This window comes from Suillus subaureus (assembly GCF_016647635.1).
Source record: "Suillus subaureus strain MN1 chromosome Unknown BJ212scaffold_30, whole genome shotgun sequence".
Lineage (NCBI taxonomy): Eukaryota > Fungi > Basidiomycota > Agaricomycetes > Boletales > Suillaceae > Suillus > Suillus subaureus.
In genome coordinates, this window is record NW_024538586.1 from 119,991 (window position 1) to 146,780 (window position 26,790).

A 26,790-nucleotide genomic window follows, 5' to 3' on the forward strand; every position below is an offset into this window, starting at 1 on the left:
AGTGGTGTTTCGTGACACCAAAGTTATATAGCCTGCAGCAAGCTGATGACCTGGCCCATGGCTCGTCCGACTTTTCTCCAGAAGGTACTCCGAAGACCTTCCCAGAAATATGCAACAGGCACAAGCCGCACAACATCAACAAAAGCCCCTCAGGCTCAAGAACAGCCCTACACAAGGGATTTCCATTCAACCAAGAGCGAGTTACTTCGTATAGCGTCCGAACTCAATCGTGACGATCCGCTTGATAATGAGGGCCGACGTTGTCTCCCAGATGAATCATGTGCATCTATACAGGTGAGTTGCGATAACTTATGCATTTCAGAACCACGTATATTGATTACACATGTCCTCGCTGAAGAACGGCCAGGCTGTCCTTACCGCTGCGAGAGCGCTGGACTCTGGAGGACACACTCCCACCGTCTCTATCGCCACTCATACCAAGAAGGCACAGGCACCACGACAAGAAGCAGTTCAGAAATTCCACGCTTCTGCGGATCAATCTATAGATTCATCTCAGCACAACTCTGAAGAGGTGTTCTACACACCTCCCAGTACACCTACATCTTCCTCGTCCCCTGTTGACCTTTCCCCTCCAGCCTCTCGCTCGCAAACCCCAGCTCACTCCCCACATTCGACACCCCCTCACTCTGCTGCATCGTCTGCTGCATCTTTAGGGTCTGATAATCCCCAAGATATCTCTGTTTCAACAACTTCCTTGACCGAATTTTCTCTGAACACCACTGTCACCATGATTCCCGTCAAGAACGAGCCGGGGCGTCATAAACGTATTCCAAACCATCGTAAGCTAACTTATACGGACCGAGATTGGGCCAAAGACGTTCGGTGGCTTGACACCCCACAACATAACAGAACTAGAGGCAAGGCTACCAGACGCAATACTTCGCCGAGCAGCGTTTCAAATGCAGCATCACGCTCGGCTTCATCTTTACCGAGTACTATTTCCTCACATACATCACAGATGTCTATGACACACCTGCCTTCTCAGCCGCATGACCTTTCCAAAGTTGAACCTCCATCTCCTCTTGGACGTAAGCCAAAAGGTCATGGGCACATGAAATCAAAAGCGATGCGTGCGATGGTTGGCATGTCGGTTCTACTTGAGGTGGAGGAGGACGCTGACCTGTCTGGTAATCCTGGTGGAGTGGATAGAAGTATGTCTCGCAGGCGCTCGCAGTCTTTGACATATACCCCAACACATACTCTTCAACCACCAAAACCGTCACAACAGGAGCCATCTGCGACTTCATCGCAGCCAACACCAAGGTTGACCAGACGTCGTAGTTCGTCTTCTCCTTCGTTTGCTCCACCATCGCGGTCGTCATCAACGTGCTTACACTCTCGTGCAACTGGCGTAACTTCACAAACAGGCGTATCTGGTGCGTCTGCATCAGCTGTCAGCGTTGCGTCTCGCCCAATGAGCAGCTCTTCTCACGCAAGTTCCTCAACCACGAAATCTCCTTATACATCAGCGCCATTCAATGCCCTGGACGCCCTTGCCGCGCACGCATCATCCTCACGCGAGGCAGATGCTCTTCCATCAAGTGGTACGCGTGGATTCACCAGCCTTGTTCTTCCTCGTGCAGCCACATCTCCGGCCCCCTCTGGATCGAAATCCGGTGTTGGTTCTTGGCGCCCCTGGAAATCAGGTAGAAGGGCAACAGCCGCAGAAAGTTTGGGCGCGGGACTCGGATTTGGAGATGACGTCGATCTTACACGAGCTGGACTCGCCCAAACGACGATGGCTAGCGTAGAGATTGTTCGTGGAATCGCGTCTGGTGATGTCAAATGCCAGGAGTCGAAGTCTCGTGGGCCGTTGTTTGGCTTGGGATGGCTTTCAAAGGATAATACAAAGCGGGTGAAGGGCCAATCTCGACAGGTCACTGCAGAGAGTCCACTCGGTTTCACAGCCTATCGAAAACCTCCGGTTTATGTTGGCGGAAGTTCAGTGCTAGTGCAAGTATGGGCCGTGGGGCTGGACGACGTGGATGCTCGTCTTGTGGGTGTGCATCCGCTGCCATCGAAGCAACCATCTCCAGGGACTCCTCAGAGAGCCGACGAGAAAAGCGATGGGAAACGGCACGTTCCATTGGGTTATATTCCAGGACGATCTTTCGTTGGGCGTGTCCTCGAAGTTGGATGGGATGTTGATGAACACACTATCAAGAAGGGAGAGTGGGTCATCGGTCTCAACAGCGTGCAGAAGGTTTGTATTACATCGACACGTGATTTAATACAAATATGCTAACTCATTGTTAAGTGCGGTGCTTTGGCTGAATTCATTCTCGTTGACCGACATCGCATTTATCGCGTGCCACATCCTTACATGCCCGATCAGCCATCTCTGGCTCTCGCTTCGTTGAGCGAGGCTGCCGAGGATGGCGAAGGGGGGCAGCGCAATTCGCTCGTATTTCCTTATGTAGATGAACCCAAGGGTTTCACAGTGGACGAGCTCGCTCTGCTCCCGCTTTCAGGCGTTCCTGCTTATCGCGCTGTGCGCACATTGACGCACATCACGCGCGCATTAGTAAAGCCCGACGCAGCTGCAGGGCGGCCACGCGGAAACGGAGGTAGTCGCGAGGTGACCAGCGACACTAACAAAGAGGATGTTGACATCGTGCGTTCCGTTAAACATGGTTCAGCAGAAAAGCGGCTCGACGCGACGCGTCCTCGCATATTGATTTTACGTGGACACGACGGATCTGGTGCGCTAGCCCTCCAAATGCTTGTTCGTGCTGGATGGTCCGTCTGGGTTCATGTCCCTGTGCCATTCGACCTTCCAGGTCTTCCTGACAAATTCGAAGAGGATCTTCGGGACGAAGAGAAGAAGCGTACGTTGGCAAAACGACGAGTTATGCTGGAACGGATTGAAAAACGGCTTCGTGCGTGGGGCGCAGACGAAGTTTTGTTTGTTCCCATCGAGTCAAGTTCCACATCCGCGCCAACTCCGCGAGACGACCGTTCTTCATCGCCGTCTCTGCATGATCCACAGTCTTCTTCTTCCAGTCATTCGCGGAACATATCTCCCTCACCATTTTCACCCTCGTCGACGTCGTCGACATCGACATCGCCATCGCCATACCCACCCTCCACACGCGGTCATATTTCCTCCACATCTCACCCTCATTGCGCACTCCCTGCTCCATATTCCTATACTGGACTTCCTCTCACTGCATATCAGACTGAAAAAGCCTCGGCGACTGCACTTTTCACCTACCTGGCGCACACGCGCATTCATTTTGATGCAGTCATCGATACAATTGGAGGTTGTGAGGTTTGGGAGGCCGGGCGGGCATTACTCAGCCTTCCAGTTCACGATGCCGCGCGAGCCAGCATCGAAGGCCAGTTTACCACACTGGTAGGCGACGCACCCGACCGTGTAGTGTCTACGGCAAGCGATCATTTCCGCGCGGGCGTGCGAGCGCTCCGGATCGGAAACCACAAAGGCACCTCGAAAGTCCACGATGACGCCGAGTTCTCTCGGGCAACCGGCAGGCTTGCCAGGGGCAAGAAGGACAGAAAGATGAAGCCTCGGCTGGTGAACTACGCGTGGGTGAACGTCATGTCTGACGTGGATTGGGAGGGTGCGGATGTACGGGACTCGTTGGGCGCAGCGCTGGCGATGGCGGTGGGGGAAGGCGTGCGGCCCGCTGTCGGTCTTGTTGACTTTCCGGATATGTCGAAAAAGGGCAAAGGGAAAATGAAAGCCGTGGGTAGTGGTGGTGACGGGGATACGCTAGGGAAAGTCGTCCCGTTCGAGAATACGCCCCAAGTTTTCGTCCCTGGAGGTGGGCTGGAACATGGAGGGACGGTGGTTTCCAGAATAGCTGGGTAATCTCAGGATGCTTGCGGTCTGAGGCATGATCCGGACGAACCAATAGTCCTGGAGCCTTCCGAATTCGAGGAGTGGTGATGCCCACGAACGCGGTATCATAATAACCGAATTATAGTAAGTCACATATACTGTACTGCACATCTATATTAGTATATATCTATCTGTCATTCAGGGGTTTCCAAAGCGCTACGCCCAGTGGATTGAGCGTGACGGCAGGGTTACTTGTTGGAAATGGCCCACTACTATGCTAGGGACATCATACACCCATATGGAGATTAGATAGGTCGTATATGTATTTCGCCAACTATGGTAGGCGTGGATCACTATTTTGATAACTCAGTGAAGGGCAAATTGAAAATAAAAAGGTGAAGCAGCACAGGAAAGCAAAAAGCAATACTACAGAGGTGTATTTCATATGGTGGGTTTGTATATCGGGAGACAGACCGAGTCGTATTCACTCCAGATGCACCTTGCCAAACAGATCTCGAAGTCGTATTATGGGCCTGGGCGATCTTTCACCTCGAGAAAAGCATACTAGTTTTCCACAGGCGTGGAGATAAGAAACCACCGCGACATTGATATCTATAGCTTGCCCAACAGTGCCGCAATGCTGGGGAGTCCGACGGTGGGAGCAAGACACCCGCATAGAATTGGGTATATACTGCGACTCTCAAAAGCTAAGCAGAACATCTAAAAACAATCAGAAGTTGTACAATTCGCTTTGAAGATCTTCTCTCACATGCTTGTATGAGCAAGATGACAGAAACCTAGGATACACTTGCATTAGAAAACTTATTGACAGATTTCAAGATTCAACGAAAGGTTTCCTATGTTGGGTTTGGCAAAGTGGCCTGAACTTCAGGGTGCGAATTCACACCAGGCGACCATAGGCTGTTGGCAAGCTTGTAGAAGTTGCCTGCACGCTCGATTGGTGATCACTGATCTGGTGGCAGCCTGAGCGTACTGCCAGGTAGACTCGGTGATCTCGGGGAAGATGAAACAACGGATTATTCGGGGGAAAGCATCAAACTTTAGATGATCACCGCGATCAGTACACGAGATGGCGATACTGCTTCTCTTCTACATCGCTTCACTATCACATGGTAAGTGGCCTAGACCAGTCGGGGATCCCGGGGAAAGTACTAATGTACTACTTGTACTTATGCTCAGTGGTAGGTCATTGTTTCATCGATCATTCCTGGGATCCGGGAGTCCGACCAAACTCATAGCTGGTCTCCTAGGGTCTCCTTCGCTGACCAACTGCTGATACCAGTGGCCACTCAGTCATTTCTTCACCGATTTTGATCATTCGACTTCATGCTAGTGGCCATATTTTAGAATAAAACTAGACTATGAAACAGGGTAAGCTACATGATAGATCGAGGTAAATTTGCATAGAGTATTGCGGAGTGGCTGAAGACGGATGAGTGGTAGTAACGGATAAGTAGTAGTAGAGCTGACTACCAGTGGTTATCCAATGTGATGATCAAACATTCAAATTTGATCACCTCTTCGAGCGAGTTCCGTTAATGTTTGACAGGAAGTGACAAGACCCAATTTTTGAGTAAGTAGTCTCCTCCATTTGACAGCAAGTGAAAAAAACGCTCGCACTGCCTCAAAGAGGCGGTCCTTTGTATCCGTTCATATTTGTTATTGGTGGTAAAAATGCCACTACCTGACCCAAATGTTTAAATGCCTTGCGGTCGGAAGGCGAGCATATCAGAACAGTCAAATCGCCCAGTTGTCCGCTTACACACTCCTAACCATCTGGTACGTTAGGGCACCTGTCTCCAGAGAACAACTGAATCATTGCTTACCTGCGGTGCGACAGTCTGTCTTCCTTGTAATCAGCCATCAGCTCTCCCACTGACGACCCACTATCATAGTATTCATGCCTCTCGATATCATTCCCGTCACGGTGGATCCAGAGACCTTGTTTTGAATGGAACAAAGCGGTCAACCACTTGTTGTGTATGAATGTAGATTGCAGGGGACACCCTGCGGAATGTGTCTGGAGGGAACGACTAGTGCAGTGTCTGCCCACCTACGTAGACATGGTGTCACTGGTCCGGACAGTGCTGCCACAACTTGTACCTGGGGTGGCTGCCACAAGACACTCAGGAAAGGAAGCATGGCAAGGCACATCCTTGCTCACCTCGGTGTCAGGGTGCGCTGCTCCATGTGCGGAGTTGTGAAATGCCGTCACTGACCTCCTTCGTGCACACATCAATTCCTCGGAGCCATGTCATTTCGCAGTCGCCAATGATATTCCAGGACCCGGAGGACACGTCATTGCCCCCACGAGTTGGGCTACTGCCCATATGCATCAGGTCTGATCCTCATGGCGTCTGGTATGTAATTTGATCTTTTTTTTGTAACCAGTACGGTTTACACTGGTTGGATGTTTTTTTTCGACAAGAGATTTTAGTGATATTCACTAGGAAGTCCGCTCGAAAGAAAAATGAACTCGCATGGTGTGATAGATGTGGGGGCTCTGTATGCTATGTATATCGTGACATTCCTAGACGGAGGACTGATTAGTTGTAGTTATATATTTAATAGCAATGGAATTTTTGTACGTACGAAGAGGCATCCAGGCCAAGATGGCTAGCTACCACATCCGTGGTAGAGAATATTGTTTCATAATTTACTCTTTCTCATCAATGTCCTATACGATGCCTTTCAATATCTTTCCCGTGGATCCAGAGACCTTTTTTCGAGTGCAACGCAGCGAGCAACCAATTGTTGCATATGAGTGTAAATTACAGGAGGTCGGCTGCGGAATGTTTGTGGAGAGAACAAGTAGCGCAATATCTGCCCACTTGCAAGGGCACGGCATCACTGGTCCAGACACCGCCAGTACCGGTATAAGATGCACGTGGGGTAGCTGCTCGAAGACACTCAAGAGGGGATGCATGACAAGACACATCCTTACTCACCTCGGCGTCAAGGTGCGCTGCTCTGTGTGCGGAGTTGTGAAGTGTCGTTAGTACGACCTCCTTCGTGCACACATCAAATCCTCAGAGCAGTGCTGTTTTGCATTTGTTGATATCGTCCATGGGCCCGAAGGACATCTTTTTGTCCCTGATAGTTTGGTTACTGTACATCGAGTCTGATGCATATATTATCTTCACACGTGTCTGACTCGGACACGTTTTTGTGCTAGTTGGTACTTGTTGCATACATACTATCATTCCACGCAATATACAAATTTTTCAGAAAATCTTTTGTAGCTCCTCAATCACATCACATGTTCTTTCACAAATTTGCCCCATAATAGCATATCGGAGCAAGGTCACAAGTTCGCAACGCGGACCCCTAGTTTATCAAGATCTAAGTGCTGAGCTACCAAAACGTGTGACCAGAGACCCAATCAGGCAGTATCAGGTTTTTGAATTTTTGGTGATGACGCGGACGGTATATAGTGTACGGTCAATTAGGAACTGTCCGAGATTCACAGGGTAAATTAACAATGCGCCCAGAGGCTTCAGATTCACCAGCGTGAATTACAGTAAATTAACAGGTCTGTAAATCAACGCTAATTTACAGGTGAATTAGGTCAAATGTACTGTGAATTAGGGTAAATTAGGGTGAATTATTTCCACTCATCCCAAGCAGAAGGGTCGGGGACGGACGAGGACAGGTTTTTAGCGGCAGCCTTCTTTGTTGGTCCGGAACCCGGGTGCGCAGGTTGTTTTCCGATTGAACCGAGCAGTTCACGCAGGTGGGGTGCGCGTAAATCGATACCGCTGGATGCTGCAAGCACAAACGAGTCTTTTTCCGCTGTCTTAAACTGTGAAGGAGCAGCTGGACCATCCAACCAATCTGCGCCATCGTCAAACTCATCTTCCGAGTCCAAGTCCGAGTCCACTGTTCTCGCTTCAGGTAGAGGAGGCATTCGACCAGCGGGAGGCAAATCTTCGGCAGGATGGAATGCCGGCAGATTCGAATGCAGCTGCTGCTGCTGCTATGGTAAGGTCGTCCACCCATTTGACAAGAAGTACTGTCTCTGGAGACTCGTGGTACTGATCCAAGTAACCACCAAGCACATTGGTCACAGCATTGAGGCTAGGTCTACGTTCTTTAAATGAAATAGGACCTTTGTCACGCTGACCCATGCGCACTTCGAGTTCGCGGTTCAGTGCGCCGATGGGACCGTAATCCTCGATCTTCTCGTCATCCAAGGCAAAGAAGTCGAAGCCATACTGCGTGATCGAAGGGTCCGCATAAGGAATGGTTTCGGGGAGATTTTGGAAATAAAGAGATAGTAGCTGTAGTTTATTTCTCGTTTCACAGTTCATGGTTGAGAATGTGGTTCATTTAATGGCCTAGCCAGTGTAGATATTTTGCGAGATTCACAGATTCACAGATTCACCATCATGGAGACGCCTGATTCTAACTAATTCACCCTAATTCACACCCCAAAATGCCCGTCCGAGATTCACATGCTGATCAGCCCTAATTCACAGGCGTAAATTAACAGGTGTAAATTAACACCCCTCTATTTGACCGTACACTAACGGTATATGAAAGCGGATTGCGCTGGCACTGGTGGACCGGTGGTGTGTACCAGTGTGTACCTGACCTGAAATAGCTTATCCGCTTCTCTTGACAAGCTCAAAACAAGGAAACTCTTTATTCCCGCAGTTCATGATTAATTTGTTAGTGTCCTGCCGGAGAGCAGGCGGACCGCGGATGGGCCTAAAGTAAGCTCAATACCACGATGATATCTGGCACAATCTGGCAGAACGCTGACAACTGTACCGCTCGGACTCGGACTCGGACTCGGAGTACGGCTCAGTTACTAGGTGACGGAATGGAGAGTTTCTTTGTTTTGATCTTGACAGAAGTAGATGAGGACTGCAGGTGACCGCGAATGCCTAAAGTGAGCTAAATGTCATGATACATGAGGCTTCTCTGGTACAACCTGGCAGAACACTGACAACCACACCACCTGGACTCGGAGTGCGGCTCGGTTAGGTGAGGGAGTACAGGGTTTCTTTGTTTAAATCTTAACTAAAGCGGATGAGATATTTCAGGGACAGTAAGCACTGAGTGAATACATAGAAATTCAGCGATTCGACTCACTAAGTTTCCTTAGAGACTCTCTGTTGAAATCTAGCGCATACAGGATCAGGCCTGACAATGCCTGTGGAACCCAGTCAGCGATCCGGATAGAAACCGACCCAAATGATAAGTTGTCCTCGGTTACAAATCCGGCCATGGTTTTGGGGACAACCTGGGACCCTGGCATGATGTTCTTATGGAGCGCATGTACCAGCACACCAGATTTACATAAAAATAAGTCGTAATGCTGAAAGAGGCCCGGGCTCCTTCCCACCATTGCTTCCAGTGCGAGGGGCGGAAGTACTGTAATGACTTGATAATCCAGTTAAGCGCCAATGCCAACTTACTCATGTTTACTGGGTTTGAATCTTGCCAACTACCGATCAGTCCAGCCCTCGGAGTCTGCCCCTAGTCCGCCCCGCCCCGGCAGCGTGAAAGACAGTCATTACCACATCCATTTGCAAGATTGATGGGATGGTGGTGGCGGGTAGAATGCCAATGTCTCCCTGGTGTTTAAATACCTGCGACAAGTGCTACAAAAATTGGGACTCTTGTATTCCAAAATTTCTTTGACCACATTCTCAACTCCTCTGGTGCGTTGGGTATCCATATAAGAACTGGACTGTCGCTGACCTGTATTGCAACATATCCTTCTGACAACCTCGTCTATCAGCTTCACCTTGCAACGATCCACTGTCGTACATATTCATGCCTCTCGATACCTTAAACGTGGATCCAGAGGTCTTCTTTCGAGTGGAAAGAAGCGGTCAACCACTCGTCGTATACGAGTGTAAATTAGAGGGAGTCCCCTGTGGGATGTTCATGGAGGGGACAACTGGCGCTGTGTCCGCCCACCTACGAGGACATGGCATCACCGGTCCGGGCAGCATCAGCACAAATTGTCCGTGGGTTGGTTGCTCCAAGACACTCAAGAGGGGAGGAATGACAAGACACATCCTTACTCACCTCGGTGTCAAGTTGCGCTGCTCCATGTGCGGAGTAGTTAAATGCCGCCTTGACCTCCTGCGTGCGCATATCAGATCGTCAGACTCGTGCCGTTTGGCATGTGTTGATACTGTCCATGGACCCGAGGGTCGTTTTCTTGTCCCTACAGGTTGGACCGCTGCCCATCAGGTCTAATGATTTATGTTAAAGTTTTCTGACGGACACTGTCTTGTACTAGTAAGCACTTGGTTGTACAATTATAGCGAGATGTATGATGGTGTATTATACGTACGAATAGATATCCATCACAGTTGAAAAATAGCTTTCGCAGCCGTGACGGTGAAATGTGTACGATTGTACTTTACGTTGATGCTATTTCTATTCTTGACCCCCAGTAAGAACTGGTTATGACGGGAGAGGACCGTAAGTGTCGGGAGGTGTTGATGAAATGAAAATACCAGACGCGCACATTCCGCTTACAAAGTGGGACAACCAGCACATTTTCGAAGTGCTGCTGTAAGATCTCTCGCGCTCTCGTATGTTTTTTTCCGCATATGCACATCAGAATCACCTTAGAGCATATAGTTAAACTGCTTGGGTGCTGTATCATAATATGCTAGGATAGTTTCAAATATGATTTCATAGGGTATTGCACACTTCACACTAGGGTCTCGGAATATGCTCAGATAACATAAAATATGATCATATTGTTAGGTATTACACTGGGAGTGCCCATACAGATTGAAACTGCAGGTAATTGAAACATAAAACAGACGCGAAAACACATCGAAAGCAGGTGCGGGAACGTCGCAAGCAAGTGCGGGAACATCGCAAGCAAGTGCGGGAACATCGCAAGCAAGTGCGGGAACATCGCAAGCAGGTGCGGGAACGTCAAATGCAGGTGCGGAAACGTCAAAAGCAGGTACGAGATCGAAAGCAGGTGCGGGAATGTCGAAAGCAGGTGCAGGCACATCGAAATCAGGTGCGGGAACGTCGAAAGCAGGTGCGGGAACGTCAAAAGCAGGTACGAGATCGAAAGGAGGTGCGGGAACGTCGAAAGCGGGTGCGGGAACGTCGAGTGTCTACTAGTGCATTGCTCCATCGCAAACATTCTTCACCCAAGTGTTGCTGGCAACCTGCGCACATCAGAACAGGAACTAACTTTTGGAGACGTTACTCACTAGCGCAGATGCCTCGTCATCATAATTCTGATATAAGACAGTGAGTGCACAATATGCACGACGGTGATGCAATGACTTCGTACCTTGCGCTGTTCTGCAGTGAGATCCACGTAATACAAACAAAACTCTTCTGTTGTCCCGTCGGTTTTGATTTGCTTGAGCCAGCGAAGAGCACACAGATTGCTTCAAAATTTGTAAGTACCAGTTAGATTGGTGTGAGAGGGACCGTCTGATAGTACATACCGTCCGTTTCTAGTTGGGCTTGGACGCATCTTCTTGCTAGTTTTACTGGTGCCCTTGCCGCTTGCGAAGTCGTCGGCCTTGCCTTTTTTACCCTTCGAATCAGCGCTGTCATTTGCTAGAGGAGCCTTGAGAGGAGGATCGATGGAGGGTGGGAGTGGTGGGATCAGTGTGCCGACAGCAGCTAGCGCAAGCGTAGAACTGTTGAAAGTGACATCATTAGCCATTGACGAAAAGAGACAACAAACTTACAGTGAATTAGTCATTATAATTTTAATTGGCTGCGGTGCGATAGGATTAGGCTTAGGTGCTAGTGTGATACTAGAATTAGGTACCGGTGCAATAGGATCAGGCGTTGGTGGAGGAATATTCTCCTTCTCCGCTACAATAAACTCCGGAGAAGCAGGTGGTATAGCTGGTAGCTGCCGAGAATCGGGATTGTTGGGCAGTAATATCGGAGACAAACGAATTGTTGGAGACGGCGCTCGAGAAGGGGTGGTAGGGTGAGACCTGGATAGCAGTAGCATGGACTCGGCAGCTAACGAGTTAGGCATAGTAGGCGATGGTGCCAAGAGAGAGTCTGGCGTCGAAGGCAGGATATTCACGGTAGGGTCGACTACAAAAAATACTAGTTAATACAATATCATATTAAATTAAAGACGCACCTTTTAGTTTTTTGTCGGGGACTTCAGACTTGAGAGCGTTCTTCAATTGTTTACGCTTCTTGCCCCCGCTACTCTCGTCCTCGTCATTGTCGTCATCGTCGACGAGTTTCTTCTTCCAGTCTCCGTCATCATCAACGTGGTTTCTTCGCCACGCAGAATACGACGTGCTCATGAGATAGTCGAGCTTCCAACCGTCGTCAGCGAACTTGAACAATGGATGTGAGTTCTCCATCAGGGTGTGAACAATTTGCCTTGCAGTCGCAGTTGCTTTACCCCACGTCTGACGAGCTCCGCCCAAGCACCACGAAGAAGTTTCCGGATAGACTTGACTATCGGGTCGGTAAGTGGATCACCGTTCTCATCCTCGAGATACGGCACTTTCCCGCGGTCAGCTCGACGGCCGTCGGGAGAATCCAGCCATCCTAAGAAGTCGTCATTGGTCCAAAACCGAATCTTCGGATGGATGACGCGAGTTGGCCGGTTAGCAGTAGCTGGAACTGAGGAAATGAGGGTACAGTCAAGGTCGAGCGAGTCCGTTTGATGCAGCCGAACAGCGCTTGAAAGTTGTTGAAACATCGATCCGAAATATGATTATATCAAAATTAATTAAATTAATGGAGATGCAGAGCAGGAAAATACGTACTTGAGCGTGTCACGTTCGCTAGTCAATTTCACGATTTGAAGTTCTAATGTTTTGCAGTGTTCGAGCAAATACTGGTTACTATGCTGTGCAGGCTGCATATATGCGCGCTGAAAATACATTTATGAGCACCAAAACAAAGCACTGGGGGGTATAGATGTTCTGTCAGAAGAGTTTGAAGATGAAGCGCAGCCTGCAGCCGCCTCCCCAGCACCCGGTTCCAGCTCCATGGTATGTCCCCGTAGTTCTCGGCCAGTTCGCATCTTCTCTCGCTCCTCCTCTGTACTAGCCTCTTGTAGATGTCGGTGCCATGTGGATTTGGCAACTCTATGGGGTTGGCCAAGATTGTGCTTGGTGCACAGACAAACATATAGCTGCCTGTCTGAGCTCGAGCTCGAGGCAGGTAACATTCTGAAATATTGAATCAGATTAGTATGAGAGGATGGCGCAGATAGTACATACTTGTAGTACAAAAACTCAATGATACGATGTTGGTGCGATGCGATGCAATGTTGGTGCGATGCAATGTTGGTGCGATGCGATGCAATGTTGGTGCAATGCGATGTGATGTTGGCGCGATGCGATACAATGTTTTGCAATGCGATATGACGTCGTTTTGCAAAACGCAACGAAACTTCTCATGATTCAGCAGATTCCGTCATAGTACAAATAAGGTAACTCACTTCTCAGCAGCTGTGATCCCCTCCGGTCACAACCGGTTTTTACTGGGCTTGACCATTGACGTCAACGCCACATGCCCAGGTGATTGACCAACGGAAGCGGTACATTCTGATAGTCGATAATAACTCAAATCTGGCGTAGTGACAAAACTTTTCGCTACGACAAGTTCGTGAGATTCCCGACAACGAAGCGCCGTGTTTCATCAAACGCCTGCGCAAAATGCACCCGGCAATTGCTTCTTGATTGATAACGCAATACATGCCAAGCCTCCTGATTGAGCAAACATTAATGTCAGAACGAGTCGTTCAAGATGAGTAGACGTAAGTTTCGCTCAGCCTGGTTAGTGAAGCTTCCACAAGCCTGCCAACATTCCAATGGCCGCATATGCTGAATCGCTATGCGCAAGATTGTTGTGCCTGACCTTTCTTGCAATCACAATTTGAGACTTGCCACTCTTCATGGAAGCGAAAGTTGATAGTGTAGAACAAAATAGCAGAGCGATATGAAATGTGGAACGGATACAGGCAAACAGTCGAGGATGATGAATTTCGAATGTCTAAAATAGCGAACACGGAAACCATGTCTTGCTTTCTTCAAGATAGGGAGGTAACAAGAACATTGCCAACTTGAGGCTTGCTGTGGGACGACCGCCATGAACCTCTTCAATCGCTAGTGCTTGTACGAACGAGACCTCTTGTCCATGCTTTCGCCCATCGATAACTGAAACAAAGGATCACGACCGGCACATCTCCAAGACGACAGCTGAACCATCACCAACGACTACCGTTTTCAGCCTGGTTGGAAGAGTTTGCCGCACCGGTCCCTGAAGGACCATCGTAATCCTTACGAGAGCTACTACCCCTAGGAGGACTCCTGGAGTAGCTCCCGCGCCTCCTGTAATCAGGTGAGTAACGACGAGGGTTGGGGTGATCGTGCCAATCACGGCTGTCGTGATCGTAGTAGGGGTCCCTATCCTTATCGCGATCGGAGTGACGGTAATATGAAGGGAGGGCATAAGACTCCATTGAGTTCCTGAATGTAGCGAGTAGCTTGTTCAGTACTGGACATTCCGATAGAGCCAAAACCACGAGAACGGTCGGACTGAAAAAGACGTTTTCATGGGTTAGGGTAACAAGATGCACAGGAAATCACCGTACCCTCTGGTCGTAAACAATTGTGACTTTTTCAACTCTTCCAAAACAAGAGAACTCCTCGTCAAAAACCCGCTCTTGTGTCCTAATACTTAATCCAAAGGCCCCCCAAACTTGGGGAGATTGGACGCCTTCTTTGCCCCATAAGCGCTTTGCAAAACATGAGAACATGTGGAACGTACAATTGGAGCATGCGTTGACTTTTTAGGAGGTGCCGACCTGAGCTTTTGAGGACTATATTAAGCGATACTGTGGGCTCCAGGACTTCTCGAACGAGAACGACCGCATGGTGGGGCGGCATCCCAGTCTCTTGTTTCTGATGTAGCAGTAGCGCGTGTTGGTGCATTGTATGCATCTAAGTAGGGGTAAACTGGGGGCGCAGTTGGTTCCCTGTATTGATCCTAAGAGAAAGGCAAAAAGTTAGAAAAAGTTGCCGCAAATGTGACGCACCACGGCAGTTGAAGTTGATTTGGCGTTGTTTGTCTCAAATGTTCTGCAGCAACATGTGCAGACAAACCGATCAGTCTTGGAGTCTATTATCATCTTAGAAGTGAGTGCTGGACTCTGGAGGACACACTCCTAGCGTCTCTATCGCCACTGACGTTCACAGCAAGAAGGCACAGGCACCACGACAAGAAGCAGTTTGGACATTTCACGCTTCTGCAGATCAATCTATAGATCCATCTCAGCACAACTCTGAAGAGGTGTTCTACACCCTTCCCAGTACACCTCCATCTTCGTCGTCCCCTGTTGGCCTTTCCCCTCCAGCCTTGAGCTCACTCCCCACATTCGACACCCCCTCACTCCGCTGCATCTTTAGGGTTTAATAATCCCAACAGGAACCATCTTCGACTTCATCGCAGCCAGTGCCAAGGTTTACCAGGTGCCATAGTTCATCTTCTCCTTCGCTTTTTTCACCATCGCGGTCGTCATCGACACGCTTACACTCCCGTGCAACTGGCATAACCTCACAAACTGGTGTATCTGATACGTCTGCATCAGCTGTCAGCATCGCGTCTCGCTCAATGAGCAGCTCTTCTCACGCAAGTTCCTCAACCACGAAATCTCCTTATACATCGGTACCATTAAATGCCCTGGACGCCCTTGCTGCACACGCATCATCCTCACGCGAGGCAGGCGTGCTCCCATCAAGTGGTACGTGTGGATTCACTAGCCTTGTTCTTCCTCGTGCGGCTACTTCGCCGGCCACCTCCGGATCGAAATCTGGAGAAGAGCAACAGCCGCAGAAAGTTTAGGTGCGGGACTTGGGTTTGGAGATGATATCGATCTGACATGAGCTGGACTCGCACAGAGGATGGTGGCCAGCGTGGAGACTGCTCGTGGAATCACGTCTGGTGATGTCGAATGCTAGGAGGAGAAGTCTCGTGGGCTGTTCTTTGGTCTGGGCTGACTCTCAAAGGATAATACAAAGTGGGGGAAGGGCAAATCTCACTTTGCACCTACTTGGCGCGCACGCACGTTCATTTCGATGCAATCATCAATACAATCGGAGGTTGTGAGATTTGGGAGGCCGGGATTACTCAGCCTTCCGGTTCATGATGCTGCACGGGCCAGCATCGAAGGCCAGTTTACCACACTGGTAGGTGACACACCCGACCATGTAGTATCTACGGCAAGCGATCATTTCCGTGCGGGCGTGCGAGCGCTCTGGATCAGAAACCATAAAGGCACCTCAAAAATCCACAATGACGCCGAGTTCTCTCGGGCAACCGGCAAGCTTGCCAGGGGCAAGAAGGACAGAAAGATGAAGCCTCGGCTGGTGAACTATGCGTGGGTGAACGTCATGTCCGAGTCAGTCCGACGAGGATTGGGAGGGTGCGGATGTATGGGATTCGTTGGGCGCAGCGCTGGCGATGGAGGTGGGGGAAGGTGTGCGGCCTGCTGTCGGTCTTGTTGACTTTCCGGATATGTCGAAAAAGGGAAAATGAAAACCGTGGCTAGTGGTGGTGACGGGGAGACGCTAGGCAAAGTCGTCCTGTTCGAGAATACACCTCAAGCTTTCGTCCCTGGAGGTGGGCTGGAACATAGAGGGACGGTTGTTTCCGGAATAGCCGGGTGACCTGGGTGATTTTGCCCCCGGTTATCGCTGTCAAATAAGACAAGAATAAACGCTAATCCACCATGTCGCGACAGATCTGACTCGATATGATTATGTACTTGCACCTCACAGGATTGATAGTTACTAAGTTGCTCCCTTATTCGTTGTTGTCTGGTCTGGTCATTATTGCTGTTTGCAAAAGTATTGGCTTCGGCGATATTTCCAAAAAAAAAAATGTGTGCGCCACACCAAAAAATACAGCAATAATTTTTGATTTGTTTCTCGACAACAACAAGAGATATCGCCAAGCTGCAAGAGACAAAGTTGGTCAGGGAACCAAGGCGAAGGTGCACGCAACAAAAACAGGGCGATTTGACGAAGTCCAAACCAAGTTGTCAGATGACCCCCTCCCAGCCCTCTTGTGAATTGTTGTGAGCGAAGGGCAGTATCTGTGAGCTACCGGCGAGTTTCCAAGTACTCAGTAAAGCATGTAGGAGGTGCTAATATTATGTATCAAGCTATTTCAATGCTTTTCAAATGTGTCATAGACTCATAGTCAATCAAGCTGGGACTCGGCGAGTCAGAGCTTTGTAAGAATTAGGCTTTGAAGTTTCAACTACTACAGTACTACTGCTGTACCCACAACTTGAACTCCCCTCGTAACACACGATAACGTGACCCATCCTCCGAGTCTCTGTCATAATGGTGAATGCACGTCAGAAAGCATCTGCTGCTGCAAAGTCAACGAAACAGCGAGGACGTCCACCTGTCAACAAATCAGCAAGGACTACCCAACAACAGATAAAATCTACAGCAGGTGTGGCCGAAGACATACCAGCACCTGCCATAAAGCCAAAACCAACTCCACGGGCAGTCCCAAAGCGGGTCCATGTGCTTCCTCCCAAAAGTCCAGTGTCATCTGACTCGAACAGACATGCCATTGAGCTCGAAACTGCCAAGAATGAAGCTGCAGCTATACTTGCAGGGATGGCAGATAGTGGAACAGTTAATGAGGAGAACGACAACTTTTTCACCAACCTCGATGACTTGGCACTTGGCGAGCCTGAGATTGAACAGCAATTCTCAGCAGCAGCTTTTGTTGCCTTTATATGATATTATTACAGCTGAAATATCAAAACCGGAGACGAGCTTACTTTTTTATGTGTATATCCGGTCCTGTGAAGAGTTCTCCAGATCGTCGAAAGAGAAGGATTGATGTTTGATGTGTGCTGCACACCTGTCTGTAGCTCGTTTAGATATGTATCACAATGGCGAGTGACACATTCATGAAGGTACTAAGCCGCCATAAACAAGTCTGATAATTTGTATACGAGGGCACTAACTTACATTGACATCATCGATCTGTACTGTTCGTGGCCGGCCGACTCGTCGATTGTTGCGATCAGTGTAAGCTTGACCAGTTTTCTTGTAACAACGAATGATTCGCTGGATTGTGTGCTTGCTGGCACCAGTGTATGCTGTGATTTCCGAGATCTCAAGCAGTGGAAACATTCGGACAATGGCCTCGCAAAGATCTTCAGAAAACTTTCGCATGCTGGCGTGTTTGAAGAGTGTTATTGGCGTTGGGAGGATGATGTTGCTTGATAAGCTAAGCAAGTAAGGCTAAGTCATTGATCCAATTATAGTGCGACCAAAAATGAACTGCGCAGCTGGGGAAACGCATAATAAATGCTTAATTGACCTTCATGAAGTAGTAGCTTCGGCCCTTCGCTCACAACAATTCACAAGAGGGCTGGGAGGGGGTCATCTGACAACTTGGTTTGGACTTCGTCAAATCGCCCCGTTTTTGTTGCGCGCACCTTCGCCTTGGTTCCCTGACCAACTTTGTCTCTTACAGCTTGGCGATATCTCTTGTTGTTGTCGAGAAACAAATCAAAAGACATTGCTGTATTTTTTGGTGTGGCGCACACGTTTTTTTTTGGAAATATCGCCGAAGCCAATACTTTTGCAAACAGCTATAAAAAACTATGTGAATATCAGAGCTACAGCCTGCACAGGGTTTGGCCTGGACAGTCCAGGCCAAATCTGTGCAGCCTGGCAGGCTGGGAGAATATCGCAAATTTGAGATTGCTGGGTGGCCGTCAGCAACTTGTCATCCGAACATATGATGGAACTTCTTGTTGAACCATGAGGTCATGGTATGATGGTGGATCCGAGAGATTCTTTGATTTGAGCTTGTGGAAAATCTTGATGTGAATAAAACATTTCAGGACACCGGCGGGTGGGGAGCAGATGCCATACGGCTTGGCTAGGCGAGGGAACAGAGAGTTTCGAAGTTGCGGACTTGGAAGTTCTCGATGTTAGAAGCTGATGGAGTTTGCCGATGGCACTGCCAGTGGCGTCGAGGTAATATGAAACAGTCACAGTTTCATGGGATAATTTCATATCCAGATTTAAGTTCATGGACTTCCATGTCGTACGTATAATACACTACAGTACGTCTCGCTATAATTATACAACAAAGTGCTTCCTAGTACAAAACAGTACCCGTCAGAAAACTTTAACATAAATCATTAGACCTGATGGGTAGTGGTCCAACCTGTAGGGACAAGAAAACGACCCTCGGGTCCATGGACGGTATCAACACATGCCAAACGGCACAACTCTGACGATCTGATATGCGCACGAAGGATGTCAAGGCGGCATTTGACTACTCCGCACACGGAGCAGCGCACCTTGACACCGAGGTGAGTAAGGATGTGTCTTGTCATCCCTCCCCTCTTGAGTGTCTTGGAGCAACCAGCCCACAGACAATTTGTGCTGGCACTGTCCGGTCCAGTGATGCCATGTCCTCGTAGGTGCGCGGACACTGCGCTGGTAGTTCCCTCCACGAACATTCCGCAGGGGACTCCCTCTAATTTACACTCATATACAACGAGTGGTTGGCCGCTTCGTTCCACTCGAAAGAAGGCTTCTGGGTCCACGTTCAAGGTATCGAGGGGCATAGAATGTCTGAAGAATGAGAGGAGATACTATACTATAGGTCAGCACTATTCTTTTGGAGACAGATGCCAGACTGTGACGCACCAGAGGGGTGTTTTGAATGTTATGAAACGATATCCTTCAAATTGAAGGGTATTTAAAAGTCACCTACTTGGCATTCTCCCCGCCAATGAACACGTGCAGACACTATTGATCAGGTTGTAGTCGGACTTTAAGCTTTAGGATTAGCGCTAGCATCCTAGCGTCAACTACTAGAGGTAATTGAAAACACCATATAAGGCTTGAGCCTTGCGAGTCTAGAACTCTCTCTGAACACTAATCATAACTGAGTCGAACTGATCTGATTGGCTCATCTGATCCACCCTTTGAGGGAATATCTTATCCGCTTCTGTTACATTGTAAGATAAAGACAACTTAAGGCTATTCCCACAGTACTCATGGAGCTCAAGGATCCTGCCAGAAACAGTCAGGGACATACTACGACAATATTAACGTACTGTAGGTGTCCGATCTTCTCGCTGTCCTCTGTGTGTTTGATCCTCCCACTGCCCTGAAATATTTATCTCATCCGCTTCTGTTGAGAACATCCAAGTCCTCGAGTTCAAAACAAAGAAGCTCTCTATTCCCTCGTTTAGTATCAACCCTACTCAATAATAGTTTGCTTATTTCACTAGTTTGTTTTTTTGAGCGCGCAGAATGAAGTAAACTGATAAGCAAGGTTTGTGGGCTGTGACTATCGTGGAGAGTGAAACACGAGCAGCTGACCAGCTTGCCGAGAGACCACCATGCACAAGAACATCCGTGGTACGCGATAATTCAGTACACCCACAATATTTGTCAGCGCTGACGGAGCAGCAAGAGAGAATCCTCTTGGAAACTTCCGCAGTTGTGCTCCTCCTGATGTCTGTGCAGAGAATGATGCATCCCAGATGGCATTGGGTCAACAACCGTGACTTGGTGGTTTTATTCTGAAAGACACATATGATATGGCATCCGCTCCCCACTCAGTGTCCTGAAATGTTTCATTCACTTATGTTAAGATTTTCCGCGAGTTCAAATCAAAGAAGCTCTCCACCAATATTTGTGTTCAAAACGGTAGGACTGCCTCTCTAAACAACACTTGTCTGTATACTCCAGCCACTCAAAGACAGCGGCTTTGGCAATGTATTCACGGAGACTGCGTGTTGGATGAGATAAGAAAACTAGCTGGAATCTATCCAAATCTTGAAGCTTGAAATAATTGGGCCTCCGCGAATCTGGGTACCAGAATTATATCCTCAGTTGCAGCATGGTCGTGCAGGCCAAGTAACAGAGGGGAACGAGGATAAATATCTTTGGAATTTCCAATCTCCAGATCTCAATCCGATTTCCAAGGCACTGTGATAAAGAAGATACCTGCATTGGCGAGCCCCATAAGTTAGTACTGAGTTGTACACAAACAGATCCAGATCTGAGACAGAATGTGATCATCATGCATCCCCAAACAACCCTAAAAGACACGTTAAACATCACAGAGTGACCATCAGCCCAGGACTGGGTTGTGCCATCTTTGCAGTGTCTGCCATTCCAATTCAATGATCGTGTCTAAATTAGTTGAACCCTATCTGTGCCACAGCACCACCAATGGCCACTTCAGCGATATGGCCTGGAAGACAATGTGACTCTGCGTACATGGGAATTCCGCCTGTTCGAGCATAAACACGATTTCCCGATCATGATGTAACCTAATAGGCTACTATCCACCACAATGTTCGCAGCAGAGTATGGTCTTGGATGAAATTTTTATTGAATGTTGTGTTCTATAAGAAAATGTGTTGTGCACAGTACTAACTAAGCTCCTGCCATCATCGCTGGAGAACCGCACTAAGATGGTGCACATTTTCTCTCTGTTTGGTGTGGTGACCACCTGAGTGACACCTATTCCCACACTTGTTAGTAACGTACATAGTATAACATATTTGTTACTAACGAGGGGGGCAAACCTATGCTGCAGTACTTCAGCGATAGCTGCAACAATCAGCAGTGACTTCAGGAATATTAAGAGGGCGGGTAAATAACATATCAGGGCTATTGATTTGTCATCTCCCTGGATATCTCCCTTACAACACTGCTGCTATGCCTTCTGATGGTTCCCACGCCCCTCTCTTTCCATCTCCACATCATCCTTGATGATGTGCTTGCTATCCCACTCATTCTTCTCCCAACTCTAGCTGATCTTTTGGTTTTCAGGATCCTATGGACCATCATTTGCTCTCTCAATGGACGTGATGACATTCTCATGCCGCTCCTTTTGATTGCTCCAACCTTGAGTTGATCGGTCTTTGCTGGTGCTTGCTTTTACTCTTCATGCGACGTGTCCCTTGCTCAGGTTCTACACTACCACCATCATGGTTCCCCCAAGAAAACGGATGTCAACATCATTGAGGGTTACCATGACTCTTCTCAGTAGTTCCATGGATCTTCATACTTCCAGACCATCGCTCTCTCAAATACGAGAGTCACGGCTTCGCAGGGAGCAAGAACAGTGCCAGATTCGAGGTATGACACTTATTCTCATGATGGTCTCTTGCTCACTTTCATCAGATGATTCTAGACACATGCAGGAGCTGCTCGCTGAAGCTGAGTTGGAGGCTGGGCAAGATTCCTTTGAGACCATGGACTTTGGAGGTGAGATTGTTGATGATAGCAGAAATGAGTTCACTGAGGACAAGCCTGTGGGTGGTCCGCTTTTGTCTGAATTTTTCAAGACATGCTCTCAAGAACAGTAAGCATTTTCCCCCCTCTACATAGGTATCTAACGTTTATCTCTAGGGAACCTCCTATATGCGGGCGCATTGATGTGTGGACCTGAACAAAACGTCGCCAGCATGCCAATGCCGCTTGGAAGGAGCAGATGCCCACCCTTGTTGATGGCTACTTGGCATGGAGACATGAAGCGCCAACTGACAAAGACAATACCATTGCATCTAACATGTTTCATGTTGATGTTGTTGGAATTTCCAGTAAGGTTTCATTCCTTCAATACATGGCCCTTACTTACACTCAATCACATTCAAAGGTTTTGCATGTGCCATCACCATCCAGCAGCGTCCTAATGAACCAGTGAATGCAGCCCTCCTTTGCATGGGACTTTTGGGGTGCTCCCCACCACAGCCGACTATCGCTATTTGCATTGAATGCCTTGAACCATATCACCAAATACGATGACGTCAATCCTCGTTTAGTATCCAAGCGATCACAAAGGTTTTGTGCGCACTTCATGATGTAAGTGTTGTAGCATGTTATGTATGATGTCATACTCACTTACTATACAGATTACATATTTTCGACAGTTTCATGATCAATTTTCTGATGCATTCAATATCTATCTACAAATCTTGCAGGAAATTTAGAGTCGCATTGACCGGATCTTGGGCAGAGATCCCAATACCTGGCAGATCAATGGTTCTTGTCCTTCCTGTACATTCAAGGTAACGCTCCATTCTCAAATATGTAGATATAATTAAATCAATTTTACAGCAACCTAATGAGTCATTCTTGTCACCAGCATGTCTCCACACAATGGATGGCAATTTCTCAGCCAAGCGATTGGACGGGTCAGGATCAGCTGATCCACACCTATTTCAGAGCTGGTATTTTATTTCTGAGGCCAAGGTAGACCAATTCAAGGATGATGTTCAGTGTCGAACTAGTGAATCCTCCATGGTAGAATCAATGATATCGAGCACTTGCACAGAGAACTGGACTGCAGCCAAGGCTGTGGACAATGATAAAATTACTGTGTTTGACCAGACAGGGATTTTTCTTCTAGCATGTCATCATGGGCTCATCGAAAGTGTAACTGAAATGAAACGCAGCGGTGAACTGTATGTATTTTAACTCTCGTTTGTACTATGCTAATCATCCACCAACAGCGTGAAATACAGGTCTGGCCACAGTCAATAGACTGCTTGATGTCTGCGGCATGGATCAGGCTATTGGACACAATATTGCATGCTCATCTCATAAAACAATTGCAACAAGCTCTATCGGAGTCAAGGCAGCTGGACTAAATCTACAGGTTGTTGTAAATGCCTTCCACAGCTTTTCTCATGATTGCTGCTGTCAGCTTCAGAATCACCCTTTGTATCTCAACGGTCTAGGACTTGAAGACCTTGAGACTTGCGAATGCATCTTCACTAGTTCAAACAGTGCTGCAATTTTGATCCAACATGCATCATACTTCCATTGGATGCAGTTCCTTGACCTCCACTTCGATCAATGGGACATGGACCAGTACTCAGACCTCAGTATGTCTTTTTGAGCGCCCAACAGCAATTTTTTTCTATCTATTTCAGGTGCATTTCTTTACAACAACTATGTTCAAGCTCTTCAGATCATCAAGACCAACACACCCGTCCTCAAGGAATTCAAGCAGCTCCATGATCTTATGGATGCGGACTTTGTAAACTGGCGAAATGAGGAGTTTGAGTATCTCAGCAATGTTGCTATGGAACCTACTTTGGATGTAATTGCAGTGGCTTACATCAAACAGCTTGAGAAGCTTCAATATGTGGAGTTTGTATTTGCGCCCTGTTTACTTGTGTACTAGTTCTCATTGCATGTCTTAGAGAAACATATGGCTGTCTTACTTCCGTGCCCTTTCTGATGTACACTCCTGCAAATTTCACTCGCACATCTGGCCTCAATGCCACCGCTCGCAACAATTCCAGAGCATTTGAATCTGAGCATGCATCTGCACTATGCAAATATGAGCTGCAATTGAATGTTGTCGAAGATTTTGAGCATTGTCACAGCATTACGGAGCGGTGGCTACCGCATGACCCAAAATACATGCAAGCAGTCAGATATTCTCAGGAACGTCAATTCATTCATTTGGTTGAGGAATTGGAGGGCTTAGTTGTTTGGTGTCTTTTTGAGTTATCAAAGGCTAATCTTGCCGGCACTGGTAGGCGCTTATTTGACATTCAGATAAGTGATGTACTCATGGACTACCATAGGCTACAAGATGTGAAAGTATATCTCAAAGGCCATCACATGACATTTGGCTGCCATCCGAATGGCTTTGGAGAAGTACAATAGACTCACACCCTTACAAAATCCACCACATCCCATGCTCGACTATACCAAAATTGTCGGTTACATATCTCTCAGTGAATTTTCGGCTCTGAAACACTCACGCCACGATATCCTCACAAAACCATGGACTGTGTCTGCTAATTGCGAGATGGCCACAAGGTATTTCAAATTGGTGCAATCACATGAAGAGATTGTACGGCTCAATGTCAAGATCAAATGCTTACATTGTTGGGTTGAGCACGAGGACAGGACCACATTGGAAGCTATTGATTCACTCCTTGCTGATGACCCAGATTCTCCACTCATAGCCGAGTTGAAGACATTGTATGCCAAGCACCACCGTGTCAACAACAACCATCACAAGCAACTCCAACAAATTTACACACTCGACAGATACACAGGTGATCGTCTTCCTACAGACCAGACAGTGACTGCATCCAATGGAGACAGAGATGACAAGGGTAGCATGAATGGTCCTGAAGATGATGCTATGAACAAGGAGGCCATGAGACTTGAAGATTTAGTGTCGCATTCTTTGTAACTTTCATACTGTCAATTCTATGTCCTGTGGCATCTCTCATCTATTTGTTTTCCCCTGTCACTCCTCTTGTGCCCTCTGTGGCATCTCTTGTCTATTCGTTTTCCCCTGTCACTTCTCTTGCGCCCTCTGTGGCATCTCTCATCTACTCGTTTTCCCCTGTCACTCCTCTTGTGCCCTCTGTGGCATCTCTTGTTTATTCGTTTTCCCCTGTCACTCCTCTTGTGCCCTCTGCAGCATCTCTCATTTATTTGTTTGCCCTCTGTGGCATCTCTCGTATATTGTCTATTGGTTTGCCCTATGTGGCATCTCTCGTCTATTCGTTTTCCCCTGTCACTTCTCTTGTGCCCTCTGTGGCATCTCTTGTATATTTGCTTGTGACCCTTTTACTAGTAGCACATTTAATTGAGCCCCATTTGATTGGTGGGCACAACACAATATCTCGACCATCCATGTTGGCATTGCAAAATATGTCATTGAAAACTAAAGCTTAGGAAGTTGAGCTCTGCACTGACCCTTTAAAATAGCACATTCAATTGAGCTCTCAGTGTTTGCAAATCCTACTCAATACTGTTCATTATGACTAATTTAATTCCTGCTGCCATTATCAAATGCCTCGTACTGAACAAACAGACTCAACAACCTTACTTCTTGACTGTGCTCACTTCACTGTTGTTTTACTCAATGTTGTCTATGTCACCTCGCTTGTTCCCTGTTGAGCTGGATCCTGTCCCTAATTGTCTAGAGTATCTTGATTTGCAAGGGGAAATTGTAAGTTTATCATTTAAATGATTTGAGCTACTGTTGAATCTGTTTTTCAAGAAAGATCACTTTGAAATAAAACTATCAGTAGCATTCAAGTTCTTAAAGAAACCAGGACACTTTTGCACATCCCCTCAGATCATTACCACTGTTGCATCTTCTTGTCCCCTCGAGACTGAGGCTGAGGTGGCCACAGCAACAATTATGCATGATATTTTGCTGAATCGGCTTGCACCACTCGTCCATCAGTGCTGGTTCTGCTGGAATGAGGTCAAACTACCTAAAAGCATGGTTGAAAGTACATATGATTCACTTGTGGCTTTGATAAGTTTGTTTTAACAGTTGTGCGGCAGGAATAGCAGCATTGGACCAAAATTCTAGCACGTCTTCTGAACATGTCCAACCAGACGGTTTCTTATATCCAAATCCCTCAGACTCACCCAATGGTCACCATGCTCATCAGACTCCTGACGACAGTATCACGTCTTTCACATCCGAGTCATTTGACTTCCCAACTTTGTGGTCTAACACCAACCATTCGAGTGACTCGACTTTCCCTACATTTGGTGGCCCAGATTTCACTTCTATGTCATTCCCTTGACCACCTGCACTTCCTGTGTCCAAGGGCCATGATCTCGCTGAAGCAAGTGGAGTCACAAAGCGGTGCCCTAAGCATGTCACACAGCCAAACAACGCTGGTTATCATGTCCATATACTACCAGGCAGCGTGAGTCCCCTCACAATACCATCACACGCTTTCGTCTTAGCAGCCCAGCCACTACCTAATACCAGTGCTGCTGTAGAACATGCTGCTCATATGACAGAAGATCACATTCTTTCAGGTGGTCTGAGCCCCCCATCATGACCTTTCGTATTAGCGAAGCGCACGTCCCCTGCTATAAAGAAACTAACAGCTCAACCAACTTCTTCTGATGTGAAGGAATCACACAAACGTCACAATGTGG

The 26,790-nt window shown here is 47.7% G+C and overlaps 10 protein-coding genes across 10 annotated transcripts; 6 read left to right on the plus strand and 4 right to left on the minus strand.

Moving 5' to 3' along the window:
* The first annotated feature begins 432 nt into the window (after nucleotides 1-432).
* BJ212DRAFT_1375166 (uncharacterized protein) lies at nucleotides 433-4,170 on the plus strand. Its single transcript, XM_041336434.1, has 2 exons — nucleotides 433-2,224; nucleotides 2,279-4,170. Exons 1-2 carry the CDS (start codon nucleotides 749-751, stop codon nucleotides 3,851-3,853), a joined length of 3,051 nt encoding a protein of 1,016 aa, XP_041189806.1. The 5' UTR covers nucleotides 433-748; the 3' UTR covers nucleotides 3,854-4,170.
* Nucleotides 4,171-9,475: 5,305 nt separating this feature from the next.
* On the plus strand, nucleotides 9,476-10,309 carry BJ212DRAFT_1375173 (uncharacterized protein). Its single transcript, XM_041336435.1, has one exon. It carries the CDS (start codon nucleotides 9,629-9,631, stop codon nucleotides 10,058-10,060), a length of 432 nt encoding a protein of 143 aa, XP_041189807.1. The 5' UTR covers nucleotides 9,476-9,628; the 3' UTR covers nucleotides 10,061-10,309.
* A 207-nt stretch (nucleotides 10,310-10,516) lies between these two features.
* On the minus strand, nucleotides 10,517-10,919 carry BJ212DRAFT_1375177 (uncharacterized protein). Its single transcript, XM_041336436.1, has one exon. The coding sequence runs from the start codon at nucleotides 10,836-10,838 to the stop codon at nucleotides 10,548-10,550; it is 291 nt and encodes a 96-aa protein (XP_041189808.1). The 5' UTR covers nucleotides 10,839-10,919; the 3' UTR covers nucleotides 10,517-10,547.
* On the minus strand, nucleotides 10,860-13,151 carry BJ212DRAFT_1375199 (uncharacterized protein; the record flags this gene model as incomplete). The annotated part of the gene is made up of 10 exons (XM_041336437.1): nucleotides 10,860-10,909; nucleotides 10,931-11,001; nucleotides 11,047-11,073; nucleotides 11,130-11,229; nucleotides 11,290-11,487; nucleotides 11,539-11,567; nucleotides 11,622-11,904; nucleotides 12,229-12,531; nucleotides 12,595-12,704; nucleotides 13,049-13,151. Coding segments are annotated over 8 exons (1,101 nt in total), but the record flags the coding sequence as incomplete, so codon positions are not given.
* On the minus strand, nucleotides 12,626-13,158 carry BJ212DRAFT_557504 (uncharacterized protein). The gene is made up of 2 exons (XM_041343510.1): nucleotides 13,054-13,158; nucleotides 12,626-13,002 (listed from the first exon to the last, which is right to left on the minus strand). Exon 2 carries the CDS (start codon nucleotides 12,999-13,001, stop codon nucleotides 12,714-12,716), a length of 288 nt encoding a protein of 95 aa, XP_041189810.1. The 5' UTR covers nucleotide 13,002; nucleotides 13,054-13,158; the 3' UTR covers nucleotides 12,626-12,713.
* Nucleotides 13,159-15,472: 2,314 nt separating this feature from the next.
* Nucleotides 15,473-16,710, plus strand: BJ212DRAFT_1375219 (uncharacterized protein). The gene is made up of 2 exons (XM_041336438.1): nucleotides 15,473-15,651; nucleotides 15,725-16,710. The coding sequence occupies exon 2, from the start codon at nucleotides 15,913-15,915 to the stop codon at nucleotides 16,339-16,341; it is 429 nt and encodes a 142-aa protein (XP_041189811.1). The 5' UTR covers nucleotides 15,473-15,651; nucleotides 15,725-15,912; the 3' UTR covers nucleotides 16,342-16,710.
* A 474-nt stretch (nucleotides 16,711-17,184) lies between these two features.
* BJ212DRAFT_1483817 (uncharacterized protein) lies at nucleotides 17,185-17,595 on the plus strand (the record flags this gene model as incomplete). Its single annotated transcript, XM_041340684.1, has 1 exon — nucleotides 17,185-17,595. The coding sequence occupies one exon, from the start codon at nucleotides 17,185-17,187 to the stop codon at nucleotides 17,593-17,595; it is 411 nt and encodes a 136-aa protein (XP_041189812.1).
* Nucleotides 17,596-18,835: 1,240 nt separating this feature from the next.
* Nucleotides 18,836-19,690, minus strand: BJ212DRAFT_557605 (uncharacterized protein). The gene is made up of 2 exons (XM_041343511.1): nucleotides 19,531-19,690; nucleotides 18,836-19,475 (listed from the first exon to the last, which is right to left on the minus strand). The coding sequence occupies exon 2, from the start codon at nucleotides 19,446-19,448 to the stop codon at nucleotides 19,017-19,019; it is 432 nt and encodes a 143-aa protein (XP_041189813.1). The 5' UTR covers nucleotides 19,449-19,475; nucleotides 19,531-19,690; the 3' UTR covers nucleotides 18,836-19,016.
* Nucleotides 19,691-22,965: 3,275 nt separating this feature from the next.
* Nucleotides 22,966-24,162, plus strand: BJ212DRAFT_1223160 (uncharacterized protein; the record flags this gene model as incomplete). Its single annotated transcript, XM_041329413.1, has 5 exons — nucleotides 22,966-23,312; nucleotides 23,392-23,512; nucleotides 23,555-23,735; nucleotides 23,814-24,003; nucleotides 24,057-24,162. Coding segments are annotated over 5 exons (945 nt in total), but the record flags the coding sequence as incomplete, so codon positions are not given.
* Nucleotides 24,163-24,243: 81 nt separating this feature from the next.
* Nucleotides 24,244-25,051, plus strand: BJ212DRAFT_1220656 (uncharacterized protein; the record flags this gene model as incomplete). The annotated part of the gene is made up of 2 exons (XM_041329376.1): nucleotides 24,244-24,456; nucleotides 24,518-25,051. Coding segments are annotated over 2 exons (747 nt in total), but the record flags the coding sequence as incomplete, so codon positions are not given.
* Between the last annotated feature and the right edge of the window lie 1,739 nt (nucleotides 25,052-26,790).